Source organism: Pipistrellus hanaki, assembly GCF_964339955.1.
Source record: "Pipistrellus hanaki genome assembly, chromosome: 3".
NCBI lineage: Eukaryota > Metazoa > Chordata > Mammalia > Chiroptera > Vespertilionidae > Pipistrellus > Pipistrellus hanaki.
In genome coordinates this window covers 96,178,639-96,201,556 of record NC_140505.1, presented here as the reverse complement: position 1 = coordinate 96,201,556, position 22,918 = coordinate 96,178,639, and the positions used below count along the sequence as shown (strand labels likewise).

Below are 22,918 nucleotides of genomic sequence, written 5' to 3'. Positions count from 1 at the left end.
ATTAAATATTGCAACACCAACTTTTTTTTCATTTCCATTTGCCTGATAGATATTTTTCCATTTCTTCACTTTCAGATTGTGTGAGTCCCTTGTTTTAAGGTGGGTCTCCTATAGACAGCATATTTATGAGTCATATTTTCTTATCCATCAATTCACTTGATGTCTTTTGATTGGAGCATTTAATCCATTTACGTTTAATGTTATTATTGATAGGTACTTGTTTGTAGCCATTTCCATATTTTATACCTGTGTTCCTTCCTCCCTTCCTAATTCTTTTTTTTTTTTTTTTTACAGCATTCCCTTTAGCATTTCTTGCATTGCTGGCTTGATAGTGATAAACTCCCTTAGCCTTTTTTTGTCTGCAAAGCTCCTGATTTCCCCTTCAATTTTGAGTGATAGTCGTGCTGAATAGAGTATTCTTGGATTCAGCCCCTTTCTTTGCATCACTTTGTATATCTCCTTCCATTCCCTTCTAGCTTAATGTGTTTCTATTGAGAAATCATTTGATAATCTGATGGGGGATTCTTTGTAGGTAACTTTCTTTCTATCTCTTGCAGCCTTTAAGATTCTCTCTTTGCCATTAACATTTGCCATTATAATTATGACATGTCTTCACGTGGGTCTTTTGGGATTCATCTTGCTTGGGACTCTCTGTCCTTGTGTAACTTTTTTCTTCCCCTTATAAGGGAAGTTTTCTGTCATTATTTCTTCAAATAGATTTTCTAATGCTCGCTGCTCTTCTTGTCCTTCTGGCAGCCCTATTATACCTTGTTTTCATTGTCTCAAAGCTCCCTTAGGCTCTCCTCTTTTTTTTATTTTTTTCCTCCAGTTGCTGTTCAGATTGAGCTGTTCCTTATCTTCTAACTCACTAATTTGGGCCTCTGCTTCCTCTAGTCTACTGTTGAAACCTTCCATGGTGTTTTTTATTGTAGCTATATCACTTTTCATTTCGTCCTGATTTTTGCATCGGTTGTTGATTTTCTCGTCTGTTGGTGTACAAATTGTGCAACCATTACTCTGAATTTTTTTTCTGTCATGTTGCATGCTTCTGTTTCACTTATTTCCTCTTTTTTAATTCTTTTTTTTAAAAATATATATTTTATTGATTTTTTACAGAGAGGAAGAGAGAGGGATAGAGAGATAGAAACATCAATGAGAGAGAATCATCGATCAGCTACCACTTGCATACCCCCTACTGGGTATGTGCCCGCAATCAAGGTACATGCTCTTGACCGGAATCAAACCTGAGACTCTTCAGTCCACAGGCCGAAGCTCTATCCATTGAGCCAAACCGGTTTCGGCTTATTTCCTTTCTTGGTGATTCCTCATTTTCTTTCCTCTGGGGGATGTTTCGTTGTCTCCTCATTCTAACTTTCACCAGAAGGTTCAAATGTCGAGTTGTGGAGGCCTGGGCCGTGTGCACTGGGAGCTTTGCATCCCCCAAGTGTCACTGAAGAGCTCCAACACCAAGACCTGTGGCTGCTGTGGGTTAGTGGGAGCCACGTTTGCCTAGGACCAGAGTCAGAGGCGCTTAGTGTGGCCTCATGTGCACACCTAGAATCGGGGAACCCTCCTGCACCACACTGAAACAGAGACCCCTCTGAAATGTGCTGAAAATCAGAATCCACTAGCATGTGTCAGGAGTCAGAGACCACCTGTGCCTATGCCAAGAATCGAGTATCAGAGTCTCTGTTACTAGGTACAGCCTTGCACTGAGAATCAGCGTCTCTGTGTGTGCATGCACCAAGAATAAGAGTCACTGGCTCTTAGTGTGAATGTACTGGGAATCAGGGATCCCAACGTGTGCAATGAGAAACAGAGGCAAGTCACTGGTGCTCAGTGCTGCCTCTCATGTGGAGAATCAGAGTCCCTGGTCTGCTTGGGGGACCAGGTTGCACAGTCACACTGTGTCAGCAGGAGTTCTACTCCTGCCCTGTGGAAAACAGCCTTCCGTTTGCACTTGTCCAGAATCAAAGTCAGGTGGCACTGCCACCCTATGTAGGCATGGGGTCATGTCATGGGAATGTACACTGAGGGAAACAAACTCCCCATGTTTGCATGCCCAGGCTCAAATTCAGCACAGCCTCCCTATGTGAGTGCAGGATTTGGTCACATGGGTGTGAACTGCAGGAAACAAACTCCCCGTGCCCATGCACCCAGGCTCAAATTCAGTACAATCTTCCTGTGTAGGCATGGGGTTTGGTCGTGCAGGTGAGTTCTGCTAGAAACAAACTCCCCAAGTTCCCGCACCTAGGCTCAAATTCAGCACAGCCTCCCTGTGTGGGCGTGGGGTCTGGTCATGGGAAACACATTCCCCAGGTTCGCACACCCAGGCTCAAATTCAGTGCAGCCTGCCTGTGTGGGCATGGGGTCTGGTCACGGGAAACAGACTTTCTGTGTCCGCGCAACCAGGCTCAAATTCAGGTAGAGCCACCCCTGCTTTGTGGGCAGAAGGCCTGTTTGTGCAGAGAGGGTCTAGCAGTTCCTATGCCACAGCTGCGGGGAGAGGAATTGGCTCTGTGATTCACAGAAATCTGCAGCTGGGGTGCCCAGGGTCTTGGTGTCCATGGGTCAGCTGTGGTTACATGTCTTTGACCTGAGTGGCTGCGACTCAGACCAGGTCGGTTTGAGACTGAGCCAGATTGGGTGGTGGCAAGGCTAGGATCCTAGGCTCAAGCAGCTCTGTTCTTCAAGATGGTGTGGTCTCTGTGCTGGTGGTGTCCTCCTCAGAGTGTTGTGGTGGCAATGGGTTTTCTGCAGTCTAAGACTGCCCAGTTTGGCAGCCTCTTGGAAGATCTGCAGGGTCTTACTGTCCCTCGCTCACACACACCACATGTCCACACACTCCTCTATTGCTTCCTCACTCTCTTACACACTCTTGTTCCCTACCTTCTTGCCAGTTGCCATCTTGTCTACCTGTGCAGAAGCTTTTATTTTCATACAGTACCAATTTCTTATTGTCCCCTTAGTTTCCATTGCCCTAAGAGCTTTATCGGTAAAGGTATTGCTATGACATATGTCTGATATTTTGTTGCCTATGTATTCTTCTAAGATTTTTATGGTTTCTTATCTTACATTTAAGTTCTTTTCTATTTTGAGTTTATATTTGTTTATGGTATAAGTTGGTGGTCTAGTTTCATTTTTTTTGCATGTGCCTGTCTAATTTTCCAGCACCATTTATTGAAGAGACTGTCTTGACTCCATTGTATGCTCTTGCCTCCTTTATCAAATATTAGGTGAGCCAAAACCGGCTTGGCTCAGTGGTAGAGCATCGGTCTGCAGACTGAAAGGTCCCGGGTTCGATTCCGGTCAAGGGTATGTACCTGGGTTGTGGGCACGTCCCTGGTAGGGGGTGTGCAAGAGGCAGCTGGTCGATGTTTCTCTCTCATTGACGTTTCTAGCTCTCTATCTCTCTCCCTTCCTCTCTGTAAAAAATCAATAAAATATATTTTTTTAAAAAAGAATACTGATTTAAAATATATATATATATATTAGTTGAGCATAATGGCTTGAGGCAATTTCTGGATTCTCTAGCCTGTCCATTGGTCTATATGGCTGCCTCTTACATGCACCCCACTGGGGATCAAGCCCACAACCCAGCCATGTTCCCTGATCAGGAATCGAACCATGGCCTCCTGGTTTATAGCTTCATGCTCAACCACTGAGCAACACTGGCTGGGTATCAGCTTCCATTTCTTAATCTCTAAAGAAATGGATTCCCTACTTATGAGTAGAGAGATATCAGGCATTTAATAAAAATATCTGGGTACAAGCAGAGAAGCGTGCTATAAGATCATGAATTCTATAAGAACAGCAGATAGACCTTGACTACATACAACTACTGAAAACTGCTCCTTTGAAGTGCACACAACAGTGGGAGTTTTAAGGCATATTTTCCATATTTCATTACACTTTCAGCCATAATAGCAACTTTAAGGTTTTCACTAGTTATTTCAGAGCATATTTCAAGTCCCACATTGGTCTTGACAGCAAGTAGCCTCACAAGGCAATCTGTCCTGCTCCCTCCCCAGGTTATGCTCAGGAAATGGGATGTAATCTTTCCTCTAATTTCTGAGTTATGAAGAGAGAGAGCCATGTTCATCAAGTGATGAATTAATAAAGCTAAAAACATGAAAAGTTTTGTGCTGCAATCAAAACACTAACCAAAAGCTAGCCCCGTCCATATTTGACCATATGAAAAATTCCTGCGTGGAATTCCATTTATGTAAAATCATTCGCAATATTTTCCCATAGCCAAACCAACTTTCAAGGGTTAGCTAGAAAAAAGAATGAGGGAGAAGAGACACTTGGGAAGAAATAAGTAACACTCTTGATTCCCTTGCTTAGACCACAAGGAGCTGCTGCTCAGCGGTACCCATAAGATACACAAAAACCCTCATCTCCCCTCCCAAGTTCCTCACAGCCAGCCCAAAAAGATCTCCTATAGAAATCCTCTTCTGCCTTCCCCCTCATCTATTCTCAGTAAAAGGAAGAGGCGGGTTGGCAATTTGATCCTCTCAATTTTGGGGCAGTTTTCTAACTCAGTTTCTGAAAGATCAGGGATAAAGCCACCTTGCCTCAGGGGCAAGCCAGCTCGGAACTCCTGTTTTGTCTTCTCCAGCTTCTTATAACCTGGGTCTTTGTGCAATGAGACAGATATTAAGCCTCCTTCAGGCCAAAGCTCAGTATCCCTTCTCCCAGGTCCACAATAAAATAAGCAGGAGGCAGTGAAGTCCTCTTACTGCACCTACTTCAAATATAGCAAAGTAGAAATTTCTGTCTAGCCGACAGAATGTTATACAGTGGGCTAAGGGAATGGGGAAAAGCAGAGATCCAGACAAGGAGAAGTGAGCGGCCAAAATGAATGGCATAGGGTAGCAGAAAAAGGCTCTCTCCATATGCCAGCACTCCGTGCGCCCCCCCCCACCTCCCTTGTATCCCTCCTCTCCATGGAAGGGTTGTAGAGCATGAAGGTTACAAAGGACCTGAATCAAGTGTTATCTTTACCACTTACTGCCGTTGGCATCTTCAGCAAGGTCATCAATGTCTCATCTGTAAACACATCATCCATTCAGTCATCAGCAAATGTTAATACCAAGTTCATGCTATGTGCCAGACACTATTTAGGTGCTGGGGACACAACAGTAAATAAAACCACCAAAATTACTTGGGGGTTGGGGAGATTACAATGATGGGGATTTGGGGGAGAGTGAGAGGAACAAAGTAAGAATAAATACTATAATAGACAATAGTACCAACCTCTCAGAGTTATTTTGTGTATGAACAGAACCATATGGATAAAGTACAGGGCACAGGATCTAGTAAATGGTAAGGAGTTGGCACACTGCACTTACCATTAGCAGTGATCTCTGGCCAAGAGGAAAGAAGATCCAAGCTGGCCTTGGGGTCCCCAGGTATTCTAGGGCTTACAAGGGACAATGCGTAGAGTCATGAGGGAAAACCCAGGACCCTTGGAAGGTTAAGATTCCCACCCACCACCTACCAACTTATGTGGCACAATAGGTAGGTAGTTATTCATTTAAACTTGTAAACAAAGCAAGAAAATGTAAAAAGCCCCAGGACACATCCATGTAAGGTATGATTAAATAGCAGTAAGAGACCCTATTAAGTAAAGGCTTGTGCAAACTTTCTCAGTAAGTGTAAAAGATATAAGGCAAACAGACATTATCCAGGAAGGCCATCAGCACCTCATCCTGGTCCAAGCACACACTTTGCAAATGCTAAAGCAGGCAAGCATATAATTCCTTCCGCCCTCACTTACAACATTTATCATTAGACAGAAGGATCAGACAGTAGCTGCCTCCTCAGCCAAAACAGGAACAGCTACTCAAGAGTCCAAGATGCATTCCTTCATACAATGTGCAATCTGATGCTGGCTAACAACCAGGGCTTCTGAGTGATAGGAAGCTCTCCCCAGGCAACAGGGACTGACACAGCAACTCCTAAACAACTCATCTCCTAAAAGGTGAAAGTCACCAGCTTCAAAGAAGCTTTTGATTTCTCTCCCTGCTCTGCCCCCACTCTCATGTTCAAACAGATATACTGGGCAACAAGTCTATGAATATTGACTTTCAAATGAAAATAAACATAACCATGGAGGTTTAGAGTCAGCAGATACAAATCCCAGGGTGCCCGTGTCACTGGGCCAGCATTAGGAGAGCCGAGAGCTACAAGGCAAAAACAATCATGGGATGCTTTTCATAGCACTCAGTCTTGAATGCTGGGGTCCCTGGACTTTACCCATGGAGTTTTGCCCCAGGTGATCCTTATTTTTATTAATACAAGCTCCCTGATATATTCCCTCATATGCATTCTATTATACCTCTTACAAAAGGAGACCTCTATGATGTGTTCTGCATCACATGTGGTAGCTGATACTCTTAATAAATATATATAATGGCCACCCACCACCAAAGCAAAAAGTGGAAATACTTTGGGGAAAATAATTAGAGGCTAGTATTTTAATTGCTAAAGTTTTTACTATTTTCCAAGCATTAGATATGCATGTCATGGCTACTTTTAAATGGACTTATCATGTTTTTAACTGAATGATAACATCAAAAAATTATTTTGTTAGTTGATATTTTATATTTCATTTATTTTATTTCATACAATAAAAATGTTTATATTAAACATTTGCTTATTTTTACTTTGGGCATTAATTTAACAGCCTACTACTTCTAAAACAAAGGGACAATTATGTTTCTATCTATGAAAACATAGGTTTAGATATAGATGGATAGATAGGTATATTTCTGTTTCTATCTATAGTACATAAAATAAATATTATGTCAATTCTCCAGTTTTTATCATATCATCCCATCTTTCTAAAGAGCCATGCAGCGTCCTTTGAAACAGAGATTTGAACTTACACTTTCTTTAAGCTTAGGGGAAAGTATAGTCATTCATTCAGTTTTACAGTAATTTTAGAAACCAAGTTAAAAATGTCAATGTTGGACAATGACATGTTTGTTGTTACAAATTTGGATAATGAAGTATCTGTTTTCACTTATCAATTTAATAAAAATTTTAAAGATCTTATAGCAAATACTTGCAGGCTTAGAATCAAATTGTCTTCATAGGTTGCCATAGGAATTTACAATGTCACTTAGTAATACATCACCAAGAGCCAGAAAGGGGCTGATAATTTTAATTCCAATTTTAATGAACCTGTCATTAAAAAGGTAACTCAAAAATATGATATAGAGGGACTTATCAACCAAGTTTCATTTTTAATAGCAAAGATCATTGTTTTCTAAATGATACTTGATTTTCATTGAGTCCATTCCATTGGCTCAGGAATCTCTGTAGAGAAAGAGCATGGGACCTGGATGTGGACAAATAGATTCATTTAGAGCTATAGAATATGGTGCCTTCTGATACCAATATCTGATTCTTTTGTTATAAAATTATAAAGGGATATATATCACCAAGATAATGGAATAGAAAGCCCCAGACCTCAGTCCCTCACAGAGACAAAAACTTAACAATATACAGTCCAAATCCAGAAACCAATAAACCCAGGTAAGTAAGTACCCCAGGTGAGCACAAAGCCAAGAACAAGTACCCTGAAATGAGTAAGAAAAGCTACTGCATTTCATCCACAATAGCCCTTCCCCTAAGCCAGTACAGCTCAGTTAATCAGGAAAACACATCCAAATCATGGCTTTTCCCTTGGAAGGGAAAGAGAAGACCAGAATGCACATCCAATATCCCAGCTTTTGGGGGAGTGTCTAAGGAACTGGTTCCTGTCTTACCTGACTCAGCACTAATGAGGAACTGGCAGAGAAGCCACTGCCAATGGAGGAGCAGCCATTGCCACAAACGCAAGAGGACAAACCACAGCCTAAGGAGCCACTGCCACCCAAGGAGCAGCCCCTGCATGATTTGACATGTAGATCGGTTGATGAGATAAAAAAAAAAAAAAAATGGGTAGACAAAGATATCCCCAAAGGAAAGGAAAGGAGGAATCGCCAGAAAAGCAGCAAAGTGAAACAGAGGCATGCAATATGTCAGAAAAATAATTCAGAATGAGGGTCATACAGTTCATAAACTGTATGGATGAAAAAATCAACAACTATGCAAGAATCAAGAAGAAATGAAGAGTGATATAGCTGCAATAAAAAATACCATGGAGCCTAAACCAGTTTGGCTCAGTGGATAGCGCATCAGCCTTTGGACTGAAAGGTCCCAGGTTTGATTCCTATCAAGGGCCAGCCACATCCCCCAGCAACCCAAGTGTAGGCCCTGGTATCTGGGATATATTTACTTTCTACAATTGAAACTTGTAGCCTGGAATGGAGCCAAGCCTCCTGCTCACCCCATGGTGGCAGCCATTTCTATTTGGATTTGTTTACCTTCTATAGTTGAAACTTTGTAGCCTTGAGAGGAGGCTTAGGCCAGCAAGGGCAAGTGGAAAGCTTGGCTTCCTCCATGCCGGGGAAACACCTCCCTCCTGCTCTCTGTGGCTGTAGCCATCTTGGTTGGGTTTATTTGCATACTCGCTCTGATTGGCTGGTGGGCGTGGCTTGTGGGGTGGAGTGATGGTTAATTTGCATATTACTCTTTTATTAGGCAGGATATATATAATTAAAAAGAAAAAACTATGGGGACAAAAACAGACTGAGAGTGGACAGGGCCTGGGGAAGCAGGAGAGAACATAATTGCAAAGAGGACTGAGGGCACACAGTGGATAATGGGAATGTTGTAAGAAAGTGATGGTGGTGCCTGGATTGTATGCATTTGTCAAAACACTTAGAACTAAACACGAAAATTGATGAATTTTATTGTATGTAAATTATACCTCAGCAAATTTGATTTTAGAATTTTTTTTAAACACATGCAACAGGAAAACTGAAATTCAAGTTTCAGTGCACACTCCTATATATTCTCAAGGTTGGCATCCCACATGCACTTTGCTACTACATCCCTCACCTCCACCCATACCTCCATCCTACCAAAAGGATTACTCTGAGCCTCAGTAAACCAAAACAAAATTCCACCAAGCTCCCATCCTTTAAGGAAACATAAAGTCTAAAATGTAAAATCTAGCCCTAGCCAGTTGCTCAGTGGATAGAGCCTTGGCCTGCAGACTGAAGGGTCACAGGTTTGATTACAGTCAAGGGCAAGTACCTCAGTCGCAGGCTCTATCTGGGCCTGAACAGGCGGCAACCAATGTGTCTCTGTCACACCAATGTTTCTCTCTGTGTGTCTCTTCCTCTCCCTTTCAATCTCTCAAAAAAAAAAAAAAAATCAATGAAAAATAGCCTCAGGTGAGGATTAAAATAAGGAATAAATAAAAATAAAAAGTAAATTTTAAAAACGTTAATATTCCCATGAACCAGGAGGTCACGGTTCAAAATTCCTAGTCAGGGCATATGCCTATGTTGTGGGCTCGATCCTCAATGGGGGTATGTGCAGGGGGCAGCCAATCAATGATTCTCTCTCATCATTGATGTTTCCATCTCTCTTCCCTTCTTCCTTCCTCTCTTAAATAAAAATAATAATAAAGAAAGAAATAGTAATAAACACTGCTTCTTATAATTACTAACAAAGTCTGAATGTCCTTATCAAAATAACTAGCATTTTTTAAATTTTAAAGATAAAGTGAAATTCTGATCATCTGTATTGATAATATAATTTTTACTTCTAGATTTCAGCTGTTGTCTTGATTTTTGTGTTAGGAAATTCCACTTAAACTTCATAATTCTATAACTCATTCCACGGCTTCTACCAGCTACCTCAGACTCAAGTCTTAAATTCCAGAGATTAAACAAAACCTCTGTACCATGGCTAATGAGCTTTAATGCTCTTTAAGAGTCAATGCTTTAGACAGGCTTTTTCAGAATAAAGTTATTTTTCCAGAGTAGTAGCTTTTCTTGCCAGGCAAGATTTGATCTCTAAATTACACTAAGTTCTAGCAATTCAGGTTTCATTCTTGCACTCTCAGACCTTTCAGCAGAGAATTAGGAAGCTTTGACCCATGCTCCTGCCCACTGGGGATTAGGTAGGAAAAAAAAAATCCATCATGGAGATTTACACTCACATTTCTGGGACTTTCATCCTTGGGGACAGAGCAACATCTATCATTGGGTTGTTTGTCATTAGAGAACAATTCAATTGTTAACTCGCAAGTTCTGCCTTCTGCTTTTGAACACTTCCCTAAAGTAATGATACTTTTATTTGTATTTAAAAATGTGTCCAAAGGGCCTAGATTAATTTTTCTATAATGAGAATTTTTCTTTTATAAAACATAAAAAGGAGTTCCAAGAGTTGACAAGAAGGTACAGCTACAAAGAAGTCTTTAGACACTAAGGTGAAGAAGCATAACAAGACCTGGTGAGTAGATGCACGAGAGATGACCATGGCCTTTTGATCCTTCAGCTTTAATGTCATTCTTAGGTTAAACATCATATAATATACATAACAACTGTTTCACTCTAAAAATTATACCTCTATCTGACAGAGTCCTGAGCAAATTGTGCTGTAAGAAATATTCTAAATTTTAAATAAAAATCTATCTTGATACAAAATACTATTACTTGCTAATAGAATGTTAGAGAAAGACAGAAAATAAGTAGAAGAAATAGAAAGAAGTACAAACACACAAAACTATTAAAACATTTTTTGAATAGTGGACCTAATCAGTATTTTCCTAAACTTTATTTTTCTTTGAAATATATTTTTAACATTCCTGAATTGTTAGAAGCCTAATAAAATTTAACAAACACATAGTATAGCATTAATCAGGTTTTGATTTGGAAATTTTATTTGCTTATTTGTTTGGTAAATAAGGTGAAATTAATAGGCATTAGTTGCAAATTTTTGAAAATCAAATTTGCTGCATGTCATATAAAGAAATGTGTAAACATGCTCAAGAAAATCAGTCAAGGCAACAGACAAAAATAAATCTCAATTGTTTTCCCTTACCCATTTTTTCCTTCTAATTATTTTCAATCACCTTTTATTTTTTTAAAATATATTTTATTGATTTTTTACAGAGAGGAAGGGAGAGGGATAGAGAGTTAGAAACATCGATGAGAGAGAAACATCGTCCAGATGCCTCCTACACACTCCCTATTGGGGATGTGCCCACAACCAAGGTACATGCACTTGACCGGAATCGAACTTGGGACCCCCAGTCTGCAGGCCAATGCTCTATCTACTGAGCAAAATCAGCCAACACTTTACTCACCTTTTAATTTGATATTTCAAAATAATAAAGGCCATACATGACAAACCAACAGCCAATATTATATACTCAATGAGCAAAAACTAAAGCCATTTCCTCTAAGAACAGGAACAAGACAGAGATGTCCACTTTCACCACTCTTATTTAACGTAACTGGAAGTCCTAGACATTGTGATCAGACAAGAAGAAGAAATAAAAGGTATCCAAACTGGAAAGGAGGAAGTAAAACTCTCATTATTCAAAAATGACATGATATTTTACATAGAAAACCCTAAAGACTCCACCAAAAACTACTAGGTTTAATAAATGAATATAGCAATGCAGCAGGATACAAATTCAACACCCCAAAATCAATGGGTTTTTTTATACACCAATAATGAATTCTCAGAAAAAGAAACTAAACAATCTCATTTACCATTACAACCAAAAATTAAAATACTTATGAATAAACTTAACCAAGAAGGTAAAAGACTAGTATGCCAAAAACTATAGGACATTGAAAAAAGAAATAGAGGAAGATATAATCAATAGAATATACTCTGTTCATGGATGGGTAAAAGCAACATAATACTACCCAAAGCAATCTATAGATTCAATGTAATCTCTATTAAAATACCAATGGCATATTTCACAGGCCTAGAATAAATTTATATGGAACCATTAAAAACCCCAAATAGCCACAGTAATCTTAAGAAAGAAGAAGAAAGTTGGAGGAATCACAATACCAGATTTCAAGTTATACCTGAAAGCCATCGTAATCAAATCAGCCTGGTATTGATGTGAAAAAGGCATATAGATCAGTGTAACAGAACAGAGAACCCAGAAATCAACTCAAGTCATTATGCTCAATTATTTGACAAAAGAGGCAAGAGCATACAAATGAGTCAAGATAGTCTCTTCAATAAATGTTATTAGGAAAATTGGACAGATACATTCAAAAAAATGAAACTAGACCATCAACTTACACCATATACAGAATAAACTCAAAATGGATAAAAGACTTACATGTTAAGTCATGAAACCATAAGAATTTTAGAAGAAACCATGTTACAGATATAGCTCCTAGGGCAAAGGAGAAAATGAACATCAAAATAAAAAGCTTCTGCACAGCAAAATAAACTATCAGCAAAATGACAAGAAAGCCCACTGTGTGGGAGAACATATTTGCCAAAGATACATCCAATAAGGTGTTAATTTCCAAAATGCATACAAAACTCATACAACTCAACAAAAGGAAGACAATCAAATTTTTAAAAAAAGGCAAAGGACCTACATAGACATTTCTCAAAGTGGACATACAAAAGGGCAAGAGACATATGAAAAATGCTCAAAGTGACTGATCATCAGAGAGATGGAAATTAAAATGACAATGAGGTATCACCTCACACCTGTCATAATGGCTACCATCAACAAACCAACAAATGGCAAGTGCTGGCGAGGATGCAGAGAAAACGGAACACTAGTACATCTGGTGGGAATGCAGACTGCTGCAGCCATTATGAAAAGTAGTAAGGAATTTCATGAAAAAATTAAATATGGAACTGCCATTTGATCCAGTGATCCCAGTTCTAAGAATATATCCTAAAAAATCACAAACACCAATCAGAAAGAATGTATGCATCCCTATGTTCATAGCAGCACAATTTACAATAGCTAAGATTTGGAAACAGCCTAAGTGACCATCAGTAGACAAGTGGATAAAAAAATAAATGTGGTACATTTATTCTGTGGAATATTATGCAGCTGTAAAAAAGAAGGATCTCTTACCATTTGAGACAGCATGGAAATATCTGGAGAGTATTATGCTAAGTGAAATAAATCAGTCAGAGAATCTAATGAACAAAATAAACTGATGAACAAAAAATATAATAGATCCAGAGACACAGAAGCATGGAACAGATTGGGGCATCTCAGAAGGAAGGTGGGGAAGGGTGGGAGGTAATCAACCAAAGAACTTGCATGCATATATGCATAACCCATGGACACAGAGAATAGGGTGGTGAAGGCCTAGGACAGGGACAGGAGCAGGCTAGAACGGGCCAATGGGGGAAAAGGGGACATATGTAATACATTCAACAATAAAGATTTAGTTTAAAATTAAAATAAAAAATAACATCTCATTTATTGGGGGAAAAAACAAAACACAAAACACTTGAGTACTGCTGTTATATGCTAAGCACTTTATGTATATTAACTTATAATATCTAAGTAACTCTTCAGGTTGGCACTTAGCATTCCTCAATAGGCTAGCTATACTTAACCTCTAGCCTTTCCCCACCTTTTCAGCTGCCATTATACTCACTTATTGGACCACACTCACAGGTACCTCAGGTCCTCTGCTCACCTCTCTCTGAGACACTGTCCCCACCTCTGACCTGGCCTCAACCCCAAAAACCCACTGTCAAAGGCTAAGGTGGGCCCCACCTTCATTAACCCTTCCTAATCCTCATGGTCAAACTGCTTCCTTCCCCATTATTCTTTGTGGTACTAGAAGTACAAACCATTTCTTTCATTCTTTCACAAAGTTAAAAATATAATTTTAAACAAATTTTAAACAATTTATAAAGAACACAATATCTTACAGGAATTAAACCTAATGGAGCTTACATCATCTTTCTCTAGTATCCTCTCCCCACACTGCCTGACTCAAGAATTGTGCACAATAGATGCTACTCAACAAGTAAATGCCATGTAAATACCTCCACTTAATCCATACAACAAAGACTGGCCTTGAAGAGCAGTTTTCAGTACCTACTACACATAGAACAATGTATATTATCCCCTATCATTTGTTTTTGCCAAAATTGTACACAAATGGCTACATTATAAAAATTTATTTTATAAATTTATTAAGCATTTTCTATGTGCCAAGTACTGTGCTAAGCACTTTACATGCATAAGCTGAAAGAGTTCCCAAAAATTATAAAAGTACCAGCTTTATATTCAAGTCATTTTAAAGTTATGTTGTGGAGGTTCCCCACTTTTTGAAAAATAATATACTGTTTGGGGAAGAAGAATTAACCTAAACTAATTCAATCATGGTAGTGTGGAAACCATCTGACAGAATCTAGTTTTCAAAATCGGTCCAGGAAACAAAGAAATTTAACATCAGCATATTAATGATTCCTAGGAAATGACTTTACTATTTCTTGGGCTGCAAAATTTGTAAGTAAGCTTTATAAAGATCACTTTTTTTAAAAAAGGAACACAGCAAGTTATGTTGTGGGACCACAAATCTCAAGCATGCCACTGCGGGGAGAAAAAACACACCTATAGGTCTGAGAATTCGTAGTTGAGTGAAAATAAAACTTCCAGTGCCATCATCATATATGGATTTTTAAAAACTTCTCAGAGGAAAGCAAAGATATGCTCTGGAAAACATGTTCACATGTTCATATTTCATATCACATACATGGGTAATTAAAATACTCTTTTTCCATCATGTAAATATTACATATCAAATGGACCCCAAAAAGGATGGTTTTAATCTTCTCATTGGAAAAATGGAGCCTTGCCTTACATTAGGGTCCCCTTAGACCTGAGCACAGATGGTTCCTTCACCATCACCCAGTGCGTGGGGTATGATGCCCATTTCACAGGTGAGGAAATGTGCTCATATTCGTACATTAATTAACTTGCCAAAGTCAGACAGCTGTTCAATACAAAGTTGCCTGACTTAAAGTCTGTGTTCTCAACCACTGCCTCCATGCAGGCGGCTCCCACATGTCTGTGTTTGGGGAAGATTGTTGGACATAAATTGTTTCTCCTCCTCCAGCAACATCAGCATAAGAAGCACACACTTCTTTAAGCTTGTGGCAAGAGCCTTCTGTGCTGAGACCATGGTAGAAAGCTTCCATGCTCTCTCTAGAAGCAAATCCTGTACAGGCTTGCCAGCACCTCAGTAAGGGTGAAACAGGCATATGAAAGCTAATTAAAGAAGCACCTATCTGATCCCTCCTCAATGCTACACAATTTTCACCATATAAAATAGAGATGAAAATATTAGAAAAAGGTAAAGTATTGAAAAATAGGCCCCTACTTATGTTTTGACTCATATACATTTGTTAAATGAACCAGAGAAATTTTAGAGCCACAAAGTTAAGATTCTAAGATTTCGTGTATTGGACCTGAATCTCAGGGCAGCAGCTGACCATAAAATGTGTGTACTCAAACTGCTGGGTTTGTTCCCAAATTCTTAGCTATGTTATACACCTAAAACTAATACAAAATAATATTGAATGTAAACTGTAAATGGAAAAAATATTTATTTTTTTTAAATTGAATATAATCTCTCATTCAATAGAAAGATAAAACAAGCTGTCCAGAAAATCCATTTTTGCTCAAAATCCTAACACCTCCGAAAGATCATCATCCCAGTAGTTTAAAGCCTATAAGATGTTTTGATGGTAATGTTTCCTGTGACAAAAATCATAATTTTGCCCTGGCCAGTGTGAGAGGATGGTTAGAGGGTTGGCCTATGCACCAAAGGTTCATGGGTTTGAATCCTAGTCAAGGACTTATACTGTGTTGCAGATTTGATTCACAGCCCCAGTCAGGGTATGTGTGGGAGAAAACCAATCTCTCTCTCTCTCTCTCCCTTTCTCTCTCTCTTCTCTCTCCCTTCCTCCCTTCCACTCTCTCTAAAAACTCAATGGAAAAAGTATCCTTGGATGAAGATTAACAACCACAAAAAAAATCATCATAATTCTGACCTTCATGCTACAAGAGGTCCACAAATTTTTTTAAACCTCACTTGAGGATATAATTTTTTAATTGATTTGATAAAGAGAGAAATGGAGAGATAGAAAAACAATCCATTGGCTGATTCCCAGGGATCAATTGGCAACCTAGGTATGTGCCCTGACTGGAAATCTAACCCATAACCTTTTGGTGTACGGGATGACACTCCAACCAGCTGAGCCATCCCACCAGGACAGAAGGTCCATACTTTTAACTGCTTTGTATCTTCCCCTGTTCTTCCAAGGATGTGGGGTGACTTGTTTCTTCTAGCCCTTATGGAATTGAGCACAGGCCCTTAACTCACCTGAATGTGCATGGCGCCCTCTACTGCTTCTTGAATATTCGAGCAACCAGTGATGAGGGACAGCTGCTGTTCTGCGCTCAGTGAGCCTTTCAGGGAGCCTGACTGCTCCAGCAACTTCAACTCTTTCCTAAAAAAAAAAAAAGGAAGGTGTAATCACTGTGAGTATACAAAAACATTTTTTAAAACAAAAAGGTCAACATCCCTCACCAGTAGGGAAATACCAATCAAAACAAAAGAAGAGAAAATAAACCAAGCATTAGTGAGGATGTGGACAAACTGGAACCAATGCACTATTGGTAGGAATGTAAAACATGTGGCAAACAGTTTGGTGATTATTCAAAAAATTAAAAATACACCTACCACATGATCCAGCATTCCATTTCTTGGTACATAACCAAAAAAATTGAAAGCAGGGACTCAAACAGATATCTGTACACTCATGTTCATAAAGACATTGTTTGCAATAGTAAAAAGTTAGAAACAAGGCCCTGGGATAGCTCAGTTGGTTAGAGCATTGTCCCCATATGCCAAGATTATGGGTTCGATCCCTGGTCAGGACACATACAAGAAGCAACCAATGAATGCATAAATAAGCGGAACAACAAATCAACGTCTCTTTCTCTCTCTCTTCTTCTCTCTCCCTCTCCCCACCCCCACCCTTTCCTCTCTCTCTAAAAATTAATTTGAGAAAGATAAAAACCCAAATATCCCTAGCTAGATGCATAAATAAATATGTATTTAATACCATTGTACTATACACTTAAAATTATTATGATAGTAAATTTCTAATATTTTACAATTAATTTTTTTTTTTTTTCAGAAAGGATGAAACAAGGCTGACAAGAGATAAAACTGGAAAGCGGGAGTTCTTCATCCTTACCCTCAGTCCCTGGGGAGAAGGGCTGAAAGGGGTATGTTCTAATAAGCACCATCTGGCTTCCTGCTGTAGGAACTGTGCTCAGAAGAGCCCTGTGCTCGATATAATGCTCTGCTGTCAGCACTTTAAAACTCTGAATAAATATTGAACCAAAAGCCCACATTTGCACTTGGCCTCACAAATTATGTAGTCAGTCCTACTGAAAATCAAGATCAGTTAAATAAACAAGGTAGAGTGCATACACAAACAGACACAGACACAAGCACATACACACAGTTACCTAGGGAGCACCATTCAAGCTTTCCAAAAAATCTTGGGGATTTTTCTGCCAGTGAGTCAAATAAGTTGTACATGATTTCATGTCATGCTTTTTACCTTGAAGCTGTCAAAGTCCTTCAGCCCAAGAACACATCACTTCATCTCCTGAATTACATGCAAAATAGTGTCTTCAGATTTTACTTCAGATCAGCTCTCTGTGCAACATAATTCCTAGTGTCTCATGTGTGTTGTCATTTTTCAGTTCTGGCTATTGAGCCAATTCATCAAGCAGCTTATATTAGTTGTACAGAGTATTGTACCATGTCATAGTGACTGATTCAAAATTTAAGATTTATCAGTTTGATACCTAAAAATCAAGAAAGAACCACCCTGGCCAATGTTGCTCAGTGATTAGAATATTGGCCCGCCCACCAAAGGGTCTCAGGTTCAATTCCCAATCAAGAGCACATTCCTGGCTTGTGGATTCATTCCCGCCCCTGGTGGGGTTACATTCAGGAGACAACCAAGTCAATCAATGTGTCTCTCACATCAATGGTTCTCTCTCTCAAAATATCCTCAGGTGAAGATTAACAATAACAACAAAAAAGAACTTATTTAAGTGCCAGAAAATACATATTTTATACACCATCAAGGGAAATGCAGCAAAAGAGTCATGAGAAAAGGTTACCCTACTGAGATACAAAGGGAAAGCAGGGGTTTCCAAGTCCTAGAATCACACATCAGTATTGTCCAGCAAACGTCCCAGAACACAGCTGCATTTTTTTATTCAAATTACCACAGTGAGGAGAGCTCCATATGATTCAAAGATCATTTCTTTTCCATTTCACCCTTTTGATGCATCTTTCAAAAATTTTAACAATTATACAATACTATACATATACTAAAAACCATGCAAGCCCTAGCTGGTATGGCTCAGTTGGTCGGAGAGCTGTCGGTGCAACAGAAGGTTGCGGATTCAATTCCTGGTCAGGGAACATACCAGGGTTGCAGTTTTGATCCCTGGTTGAGATACGATCTATGTTTCTCTCTCACATCAATGTTTCTCTCTCTCTCTCTCCCTCTCTCTCTCTCTTAAAAAAAATCTATTTTTAAAAAATGTTTAATAGTACACTTTAAACAAGTTGATAACCCTAGCTGCCTTGGCTTAGGGGATAGAGTATCTGCCTGTGGATTGAAGGGTCCCAGGTTCAATTCCAGTCAAGGGCATGTACCTTGGTGTGGGCACATTCCCAGTGTGGGGTGTGAAGGAAGCAGTTGATCGATGTTTCTAACTCTATTCCTCTCCCTTCCTCTAGGTAAAAAATCAACAAAGATATATATATTTTTTAATCAAGTTGATAAATTATATCTCAATAAAGCTGTTGTATTTGTTTCCCATGGCTCCTATAATAAATTACCACAACTCAGTGGCTTCAACAACATACACTTACCATCTTATAGTTTGGAGGTCAGAAACTCGGGTGGACTAATATCGAAGTGTTGGGACTGCGTTCCTCCGAGAGGCTCTGGAGGTGCATCTATTCCTTGCCTTTTCCAGATCCAAGAAGCCACCTGCTTTCCTTGGCTCCATGGCCCTCTTCCACCTTCATCCCAATCTCTGCATCTGTCATCAGACCTCCTTCTTTGAGTCTCATGCCTCCCTCTTTCTCCCACAAGGATCTCTGTGATCACATTGGACCACCCAGATAATCTCCCTATTTTGATATTCTTAATTTTATTATATTTTCAAAAGCCTCTTTTCGTGTAAGATGACATATTCACAGGTTCCAGGATTAGGACCTGGACATCTTTGGGGAGCCATTATTCTGTCTACCATACCTGGGTTTTTTTAATATAAAAGAAAAATATGTAATATATATATAAATTTCCTGTAAAATTACTATCTAAAATTATGCTTACAGAACAGAAAGGACCTGTTTATTATGACTGGCTCTGTGCTTGGCAGATATTATTCTATCATGTTCTGAATTTCCACTGGCTTTGTCAATCTGTCGTTCCTTTATACGCAGTCTGTCTTTTCTCTCTCTGGCTGCTTTTCAGACTTTTCTTGTGTTTCTTGGTGTTTTATAATTTCACTATGACTCATCTAGGAATAGACACCCTTTGTATTTATGCTCCTTGGGACACTGGATTCTTCCAAAATGAGGATCCATATCTGTTGTCATGAACTTTCAATCATTATGTCTTCATAAATTGTTCCTTTCCCTAGTCTCTCTAAATCTTTCAGACCTCTAGTGAACTACTTTACATGTTCCGTCACTTCATCTCCTGAATTACATGCTAAATAGTATCTTCAAATCTGACTTCAGGTCAATTCACTATGCTCATAATACCTGGTCTCTCCTGTGTTTTGTGATTTTTGGTTGAGAGCTGAACTCTATCTGTAGCAATTCTTTTAGCCTTGGGTTAAAGGTACATTATTCTGGAGACAGAATGTATTTTGCTTCTAACAAGCACTTGGAGAACTAATAACCAATAGACCAATCTGAATTCTTGGCGCGGAGTTTTTAAGACCACCTAGGTAGCATGAATTTGGATTTCAAACTCTAAGAGAGCTGATCCTATCTAATAAAAGGGTAATATGCAAATTGACTGCCACTCCAACAAACAAGATGGCCGCTCCCATGTGGTCAAAGATGGCTGCCCCCATGTGTACACAAGATGGCCTGCATGGGAGGGCAGTTGTGGGCGATCAAACCAGCAGGAGAGGGCAATTAGGGGTGACTGGGCCAGCAGTAAAGGATAGTTGGGGGTGACCAGGCCTGCAGTAAAGGACAGACAGTTGGAGGGGAGGGAGGAGGACCCAGCCCTGCAGGGGAGGGCAGTTGCAGGGGACCCAGGCCTGCAGGGAAGGGAAATTGGGGGGGTGGGGGGAAGAGACCCAGGCCTGTAGGGGAGAAAAGTTGAGGGGGGACCAGGCCTGCAGAGGAGGGCCATTGTGGGGAGGTGGACCAGGCCTGCAGGGGAGGGCAGTTGTGGGCAATCAGGCCAGCAAGGGAGGGCAGTTAGGGGGGCTTGGATAGTTGGGGGTGGAGGGGGGACCCAGGCCTGCAGGGGAGGACAGTTGGGGGAGGACCAGGCCTGCAGGGGAGGACAGCTGGGGGACCAGGCCTGCAGGGGAGGACAGCTGGGGGACCAGGCCTGCAGGGGAGGACAGCTGGGGGACCAGGCCTGCAGGGGAGGACAGCTGGGGGACCAGGCCTGCAGGGGAGGACAGCTGGGGGACCAGGCCTGCAGGGGAGGACAGCTGGGGGACCAGGCCTGCAGGGGAGGACAGCTGGGGGACCAGGCCTGCAGGGGAGGACAGCTGGGGGACCAGGCCTGCAGGGGAGGACAGTTGGGGGAGGACCAGGCCTGCAGGGGAGGGCAGTTAGGGGGGACCGGGCTAGCAGAGGAGAGCAATTGGGAGAAACCAGGCCAGCAGGGGAGGGCAATTGGGAGGGACCAGACCTGCAAGGGAGGACAGTTGGGGGGTATTCAGGCCTGGAGGGGAGGGAAGTTGGGGGAGTAGGGACCCAGACCTAGCAGGGGATAGCAGTTGGGGGGGGACCAGTCCTGCAGGGAAGGGCAGTTGGGGGTGACTGGGCCTGCAGGGAAGGACAGTTAGGGGCAACCAGGTTGGCTGGGGAGGACAGTTAGAGGCAACCAGGCTGCCTGGGGAAGGCAGTTAGAGGCAATAGGGCCAGCAGGGGAGCTATTAGGCATTGATCAGGCTGGCAGAGGAGTGGTTAGGGGCAGTCAGACAGGCAGGCAAGCAGTTGGGAGCCAGCAGTCCTGGATTGTAAGAGAGATGTCCGACTGCCCATGTAGGCCCAATCCCAGTTGGATCGGGCCTAAACAGGCAGTCGGACATCCCTCAAGGGTCCAAGACTGGAGAGGGTGCAGGCTGTGCTGAGGGACACACCCTCCCCCGTGCATGAATTTCATGCACCGGGCCTCTAGTTTATGTATAAACTCTCAGAGAAACCCTTTCTCCTCTCCACCCAGAGTCAAAGTCAGCGCCTCCACATATAAGTGAGTTATATTCTTCCTAGTTCTCCATTTCACTAACAATGTAGCCCTTTGAATACTAGCTTCATTTGAGATCTCCAATTTGATCCCCCATCATCTACAGACCAAGGTTTGCTATTAGAACCAAAAGTCTAGATTAGCAAGATATGAAAATACTTAGAGCAGTTGTAGTTTTCACACATCCCTTGGGATTCCTGCTCTCAGACTGGTCTCTCAGAATTTGTTACTTTCTTACTATTGTAGTTCAGCTATACATTACAAAGAAACTATCAACTATATACATCCACTCTATATTTTTAAGTATTTCGACCTGAAAGGATTTTCAGGATATTTGCTTTGCCATATTGCCAGAAACTAATCTCTAGACTGTTTCTTTAAGGTATAATATCCCTAGATACTTGGTATATTTTATATTTCATGAGAAAAGGGAAATATTCACTGCCTTCAATTTTGTAATGATAATGTTATTCAATGTAAATTTGAGCTCTACTCTACAAATAAATTTATATAATTATTAAGCGATTTTGTTACAGTTCTTGTTCACATTTACAGGAACAAAAACATTACTGCTAATGCCTGCCTGCTCTTTTGTTTCCTAGTTTTGCCCATTTGGAAAGATATATATGTTACCTGAATCCAATAAACTTAGCTTTAAAAATAACTATAGATATTTCAATGAAATGCATCATTGAATGTTTCTTTTTTTATTTAGTCTAACTTGTTCACTTTGATAACAGAAACCGATGCCCAAGTTAGTTACAGATTTGCCCATGGACATCAAGCTACGGGAAGCAAGATGGGATGGAAACCATCTTCAGACTCTTTTCTCAAACATATCAATTGGAACCTCTTCCTCTTCCTGACTCTCCCTCCAAAACTATTATATAAAGGCTCTCTCATTAAAAAAAAAAAAAAAAGAATCCTATCTGAAATGATTTATTGGGCTTTTTGGCACAATTTATTGCGTTAAAATCTGACGATTCTAGGTACTCGATATAGAAGAGATTACAAAAAGAGGAACTTGTATGCACTTCCTCCCTCATGAATGCTGCTAACACCTGAGCTCCAACCTGCTGAGCTTGAATTTAGACAACAGGTTCGTGTGTTCCCTTCAGGGAGCTTCAGTGTATCTACTGTGTTTTCCAAAAAATAAGACACCCTCCAAAAATAAGACCTACTTTCAGGTTTCCTTCTGAGTGAAATATAAGGCATCCCCCGAAAATAAGGCCCCACCTAGGCTCTGTCTCAGAATGCTATTGCTAAACATGAGAGATTTGGTCCACTGATTCTGAAAGAAATGGAGTCACAAGAAATTCACCAGGAAATTCAGGAATTGGATTGTTATGATGATGTTCCAGAAGATGATGACAAGATTGTCATTGAATAAATGAGTAAATTCTTGATACTGTAGGATTCACAGTTTGTCTGGTTTGTGTTGACAACTACCGTACTACCGTACCGTATACAGGTAATAAATTTCCTTTATTTTCATTTA

At 40.4% G+C, this 22,918-nt stretch overlaps 1 protein-coding gene across 1 annotated transcript in view; it reads right to left on the bottom strand.

Moving 5' to 3' along the window:
- CRYL1 (crystallin lambda 1) overlaps positions 1 to 22,918 on the bottom strand; it is a 142,225-nt gene that overhangs the window by 86,766 nt on the left and 32,541 nt on the right. Inside the window, exon 3 of the mRNA XM_084878614.1 lies at positions 16,257 to 16,383. Coding sequence (XP_084734740.1) covers positions 16,257 to 16,383 — 127 coding nt within the window. The remainder of the gene's footprint in view (positions 1 to 16,256; positions 16,384 to 22,918) is intronic.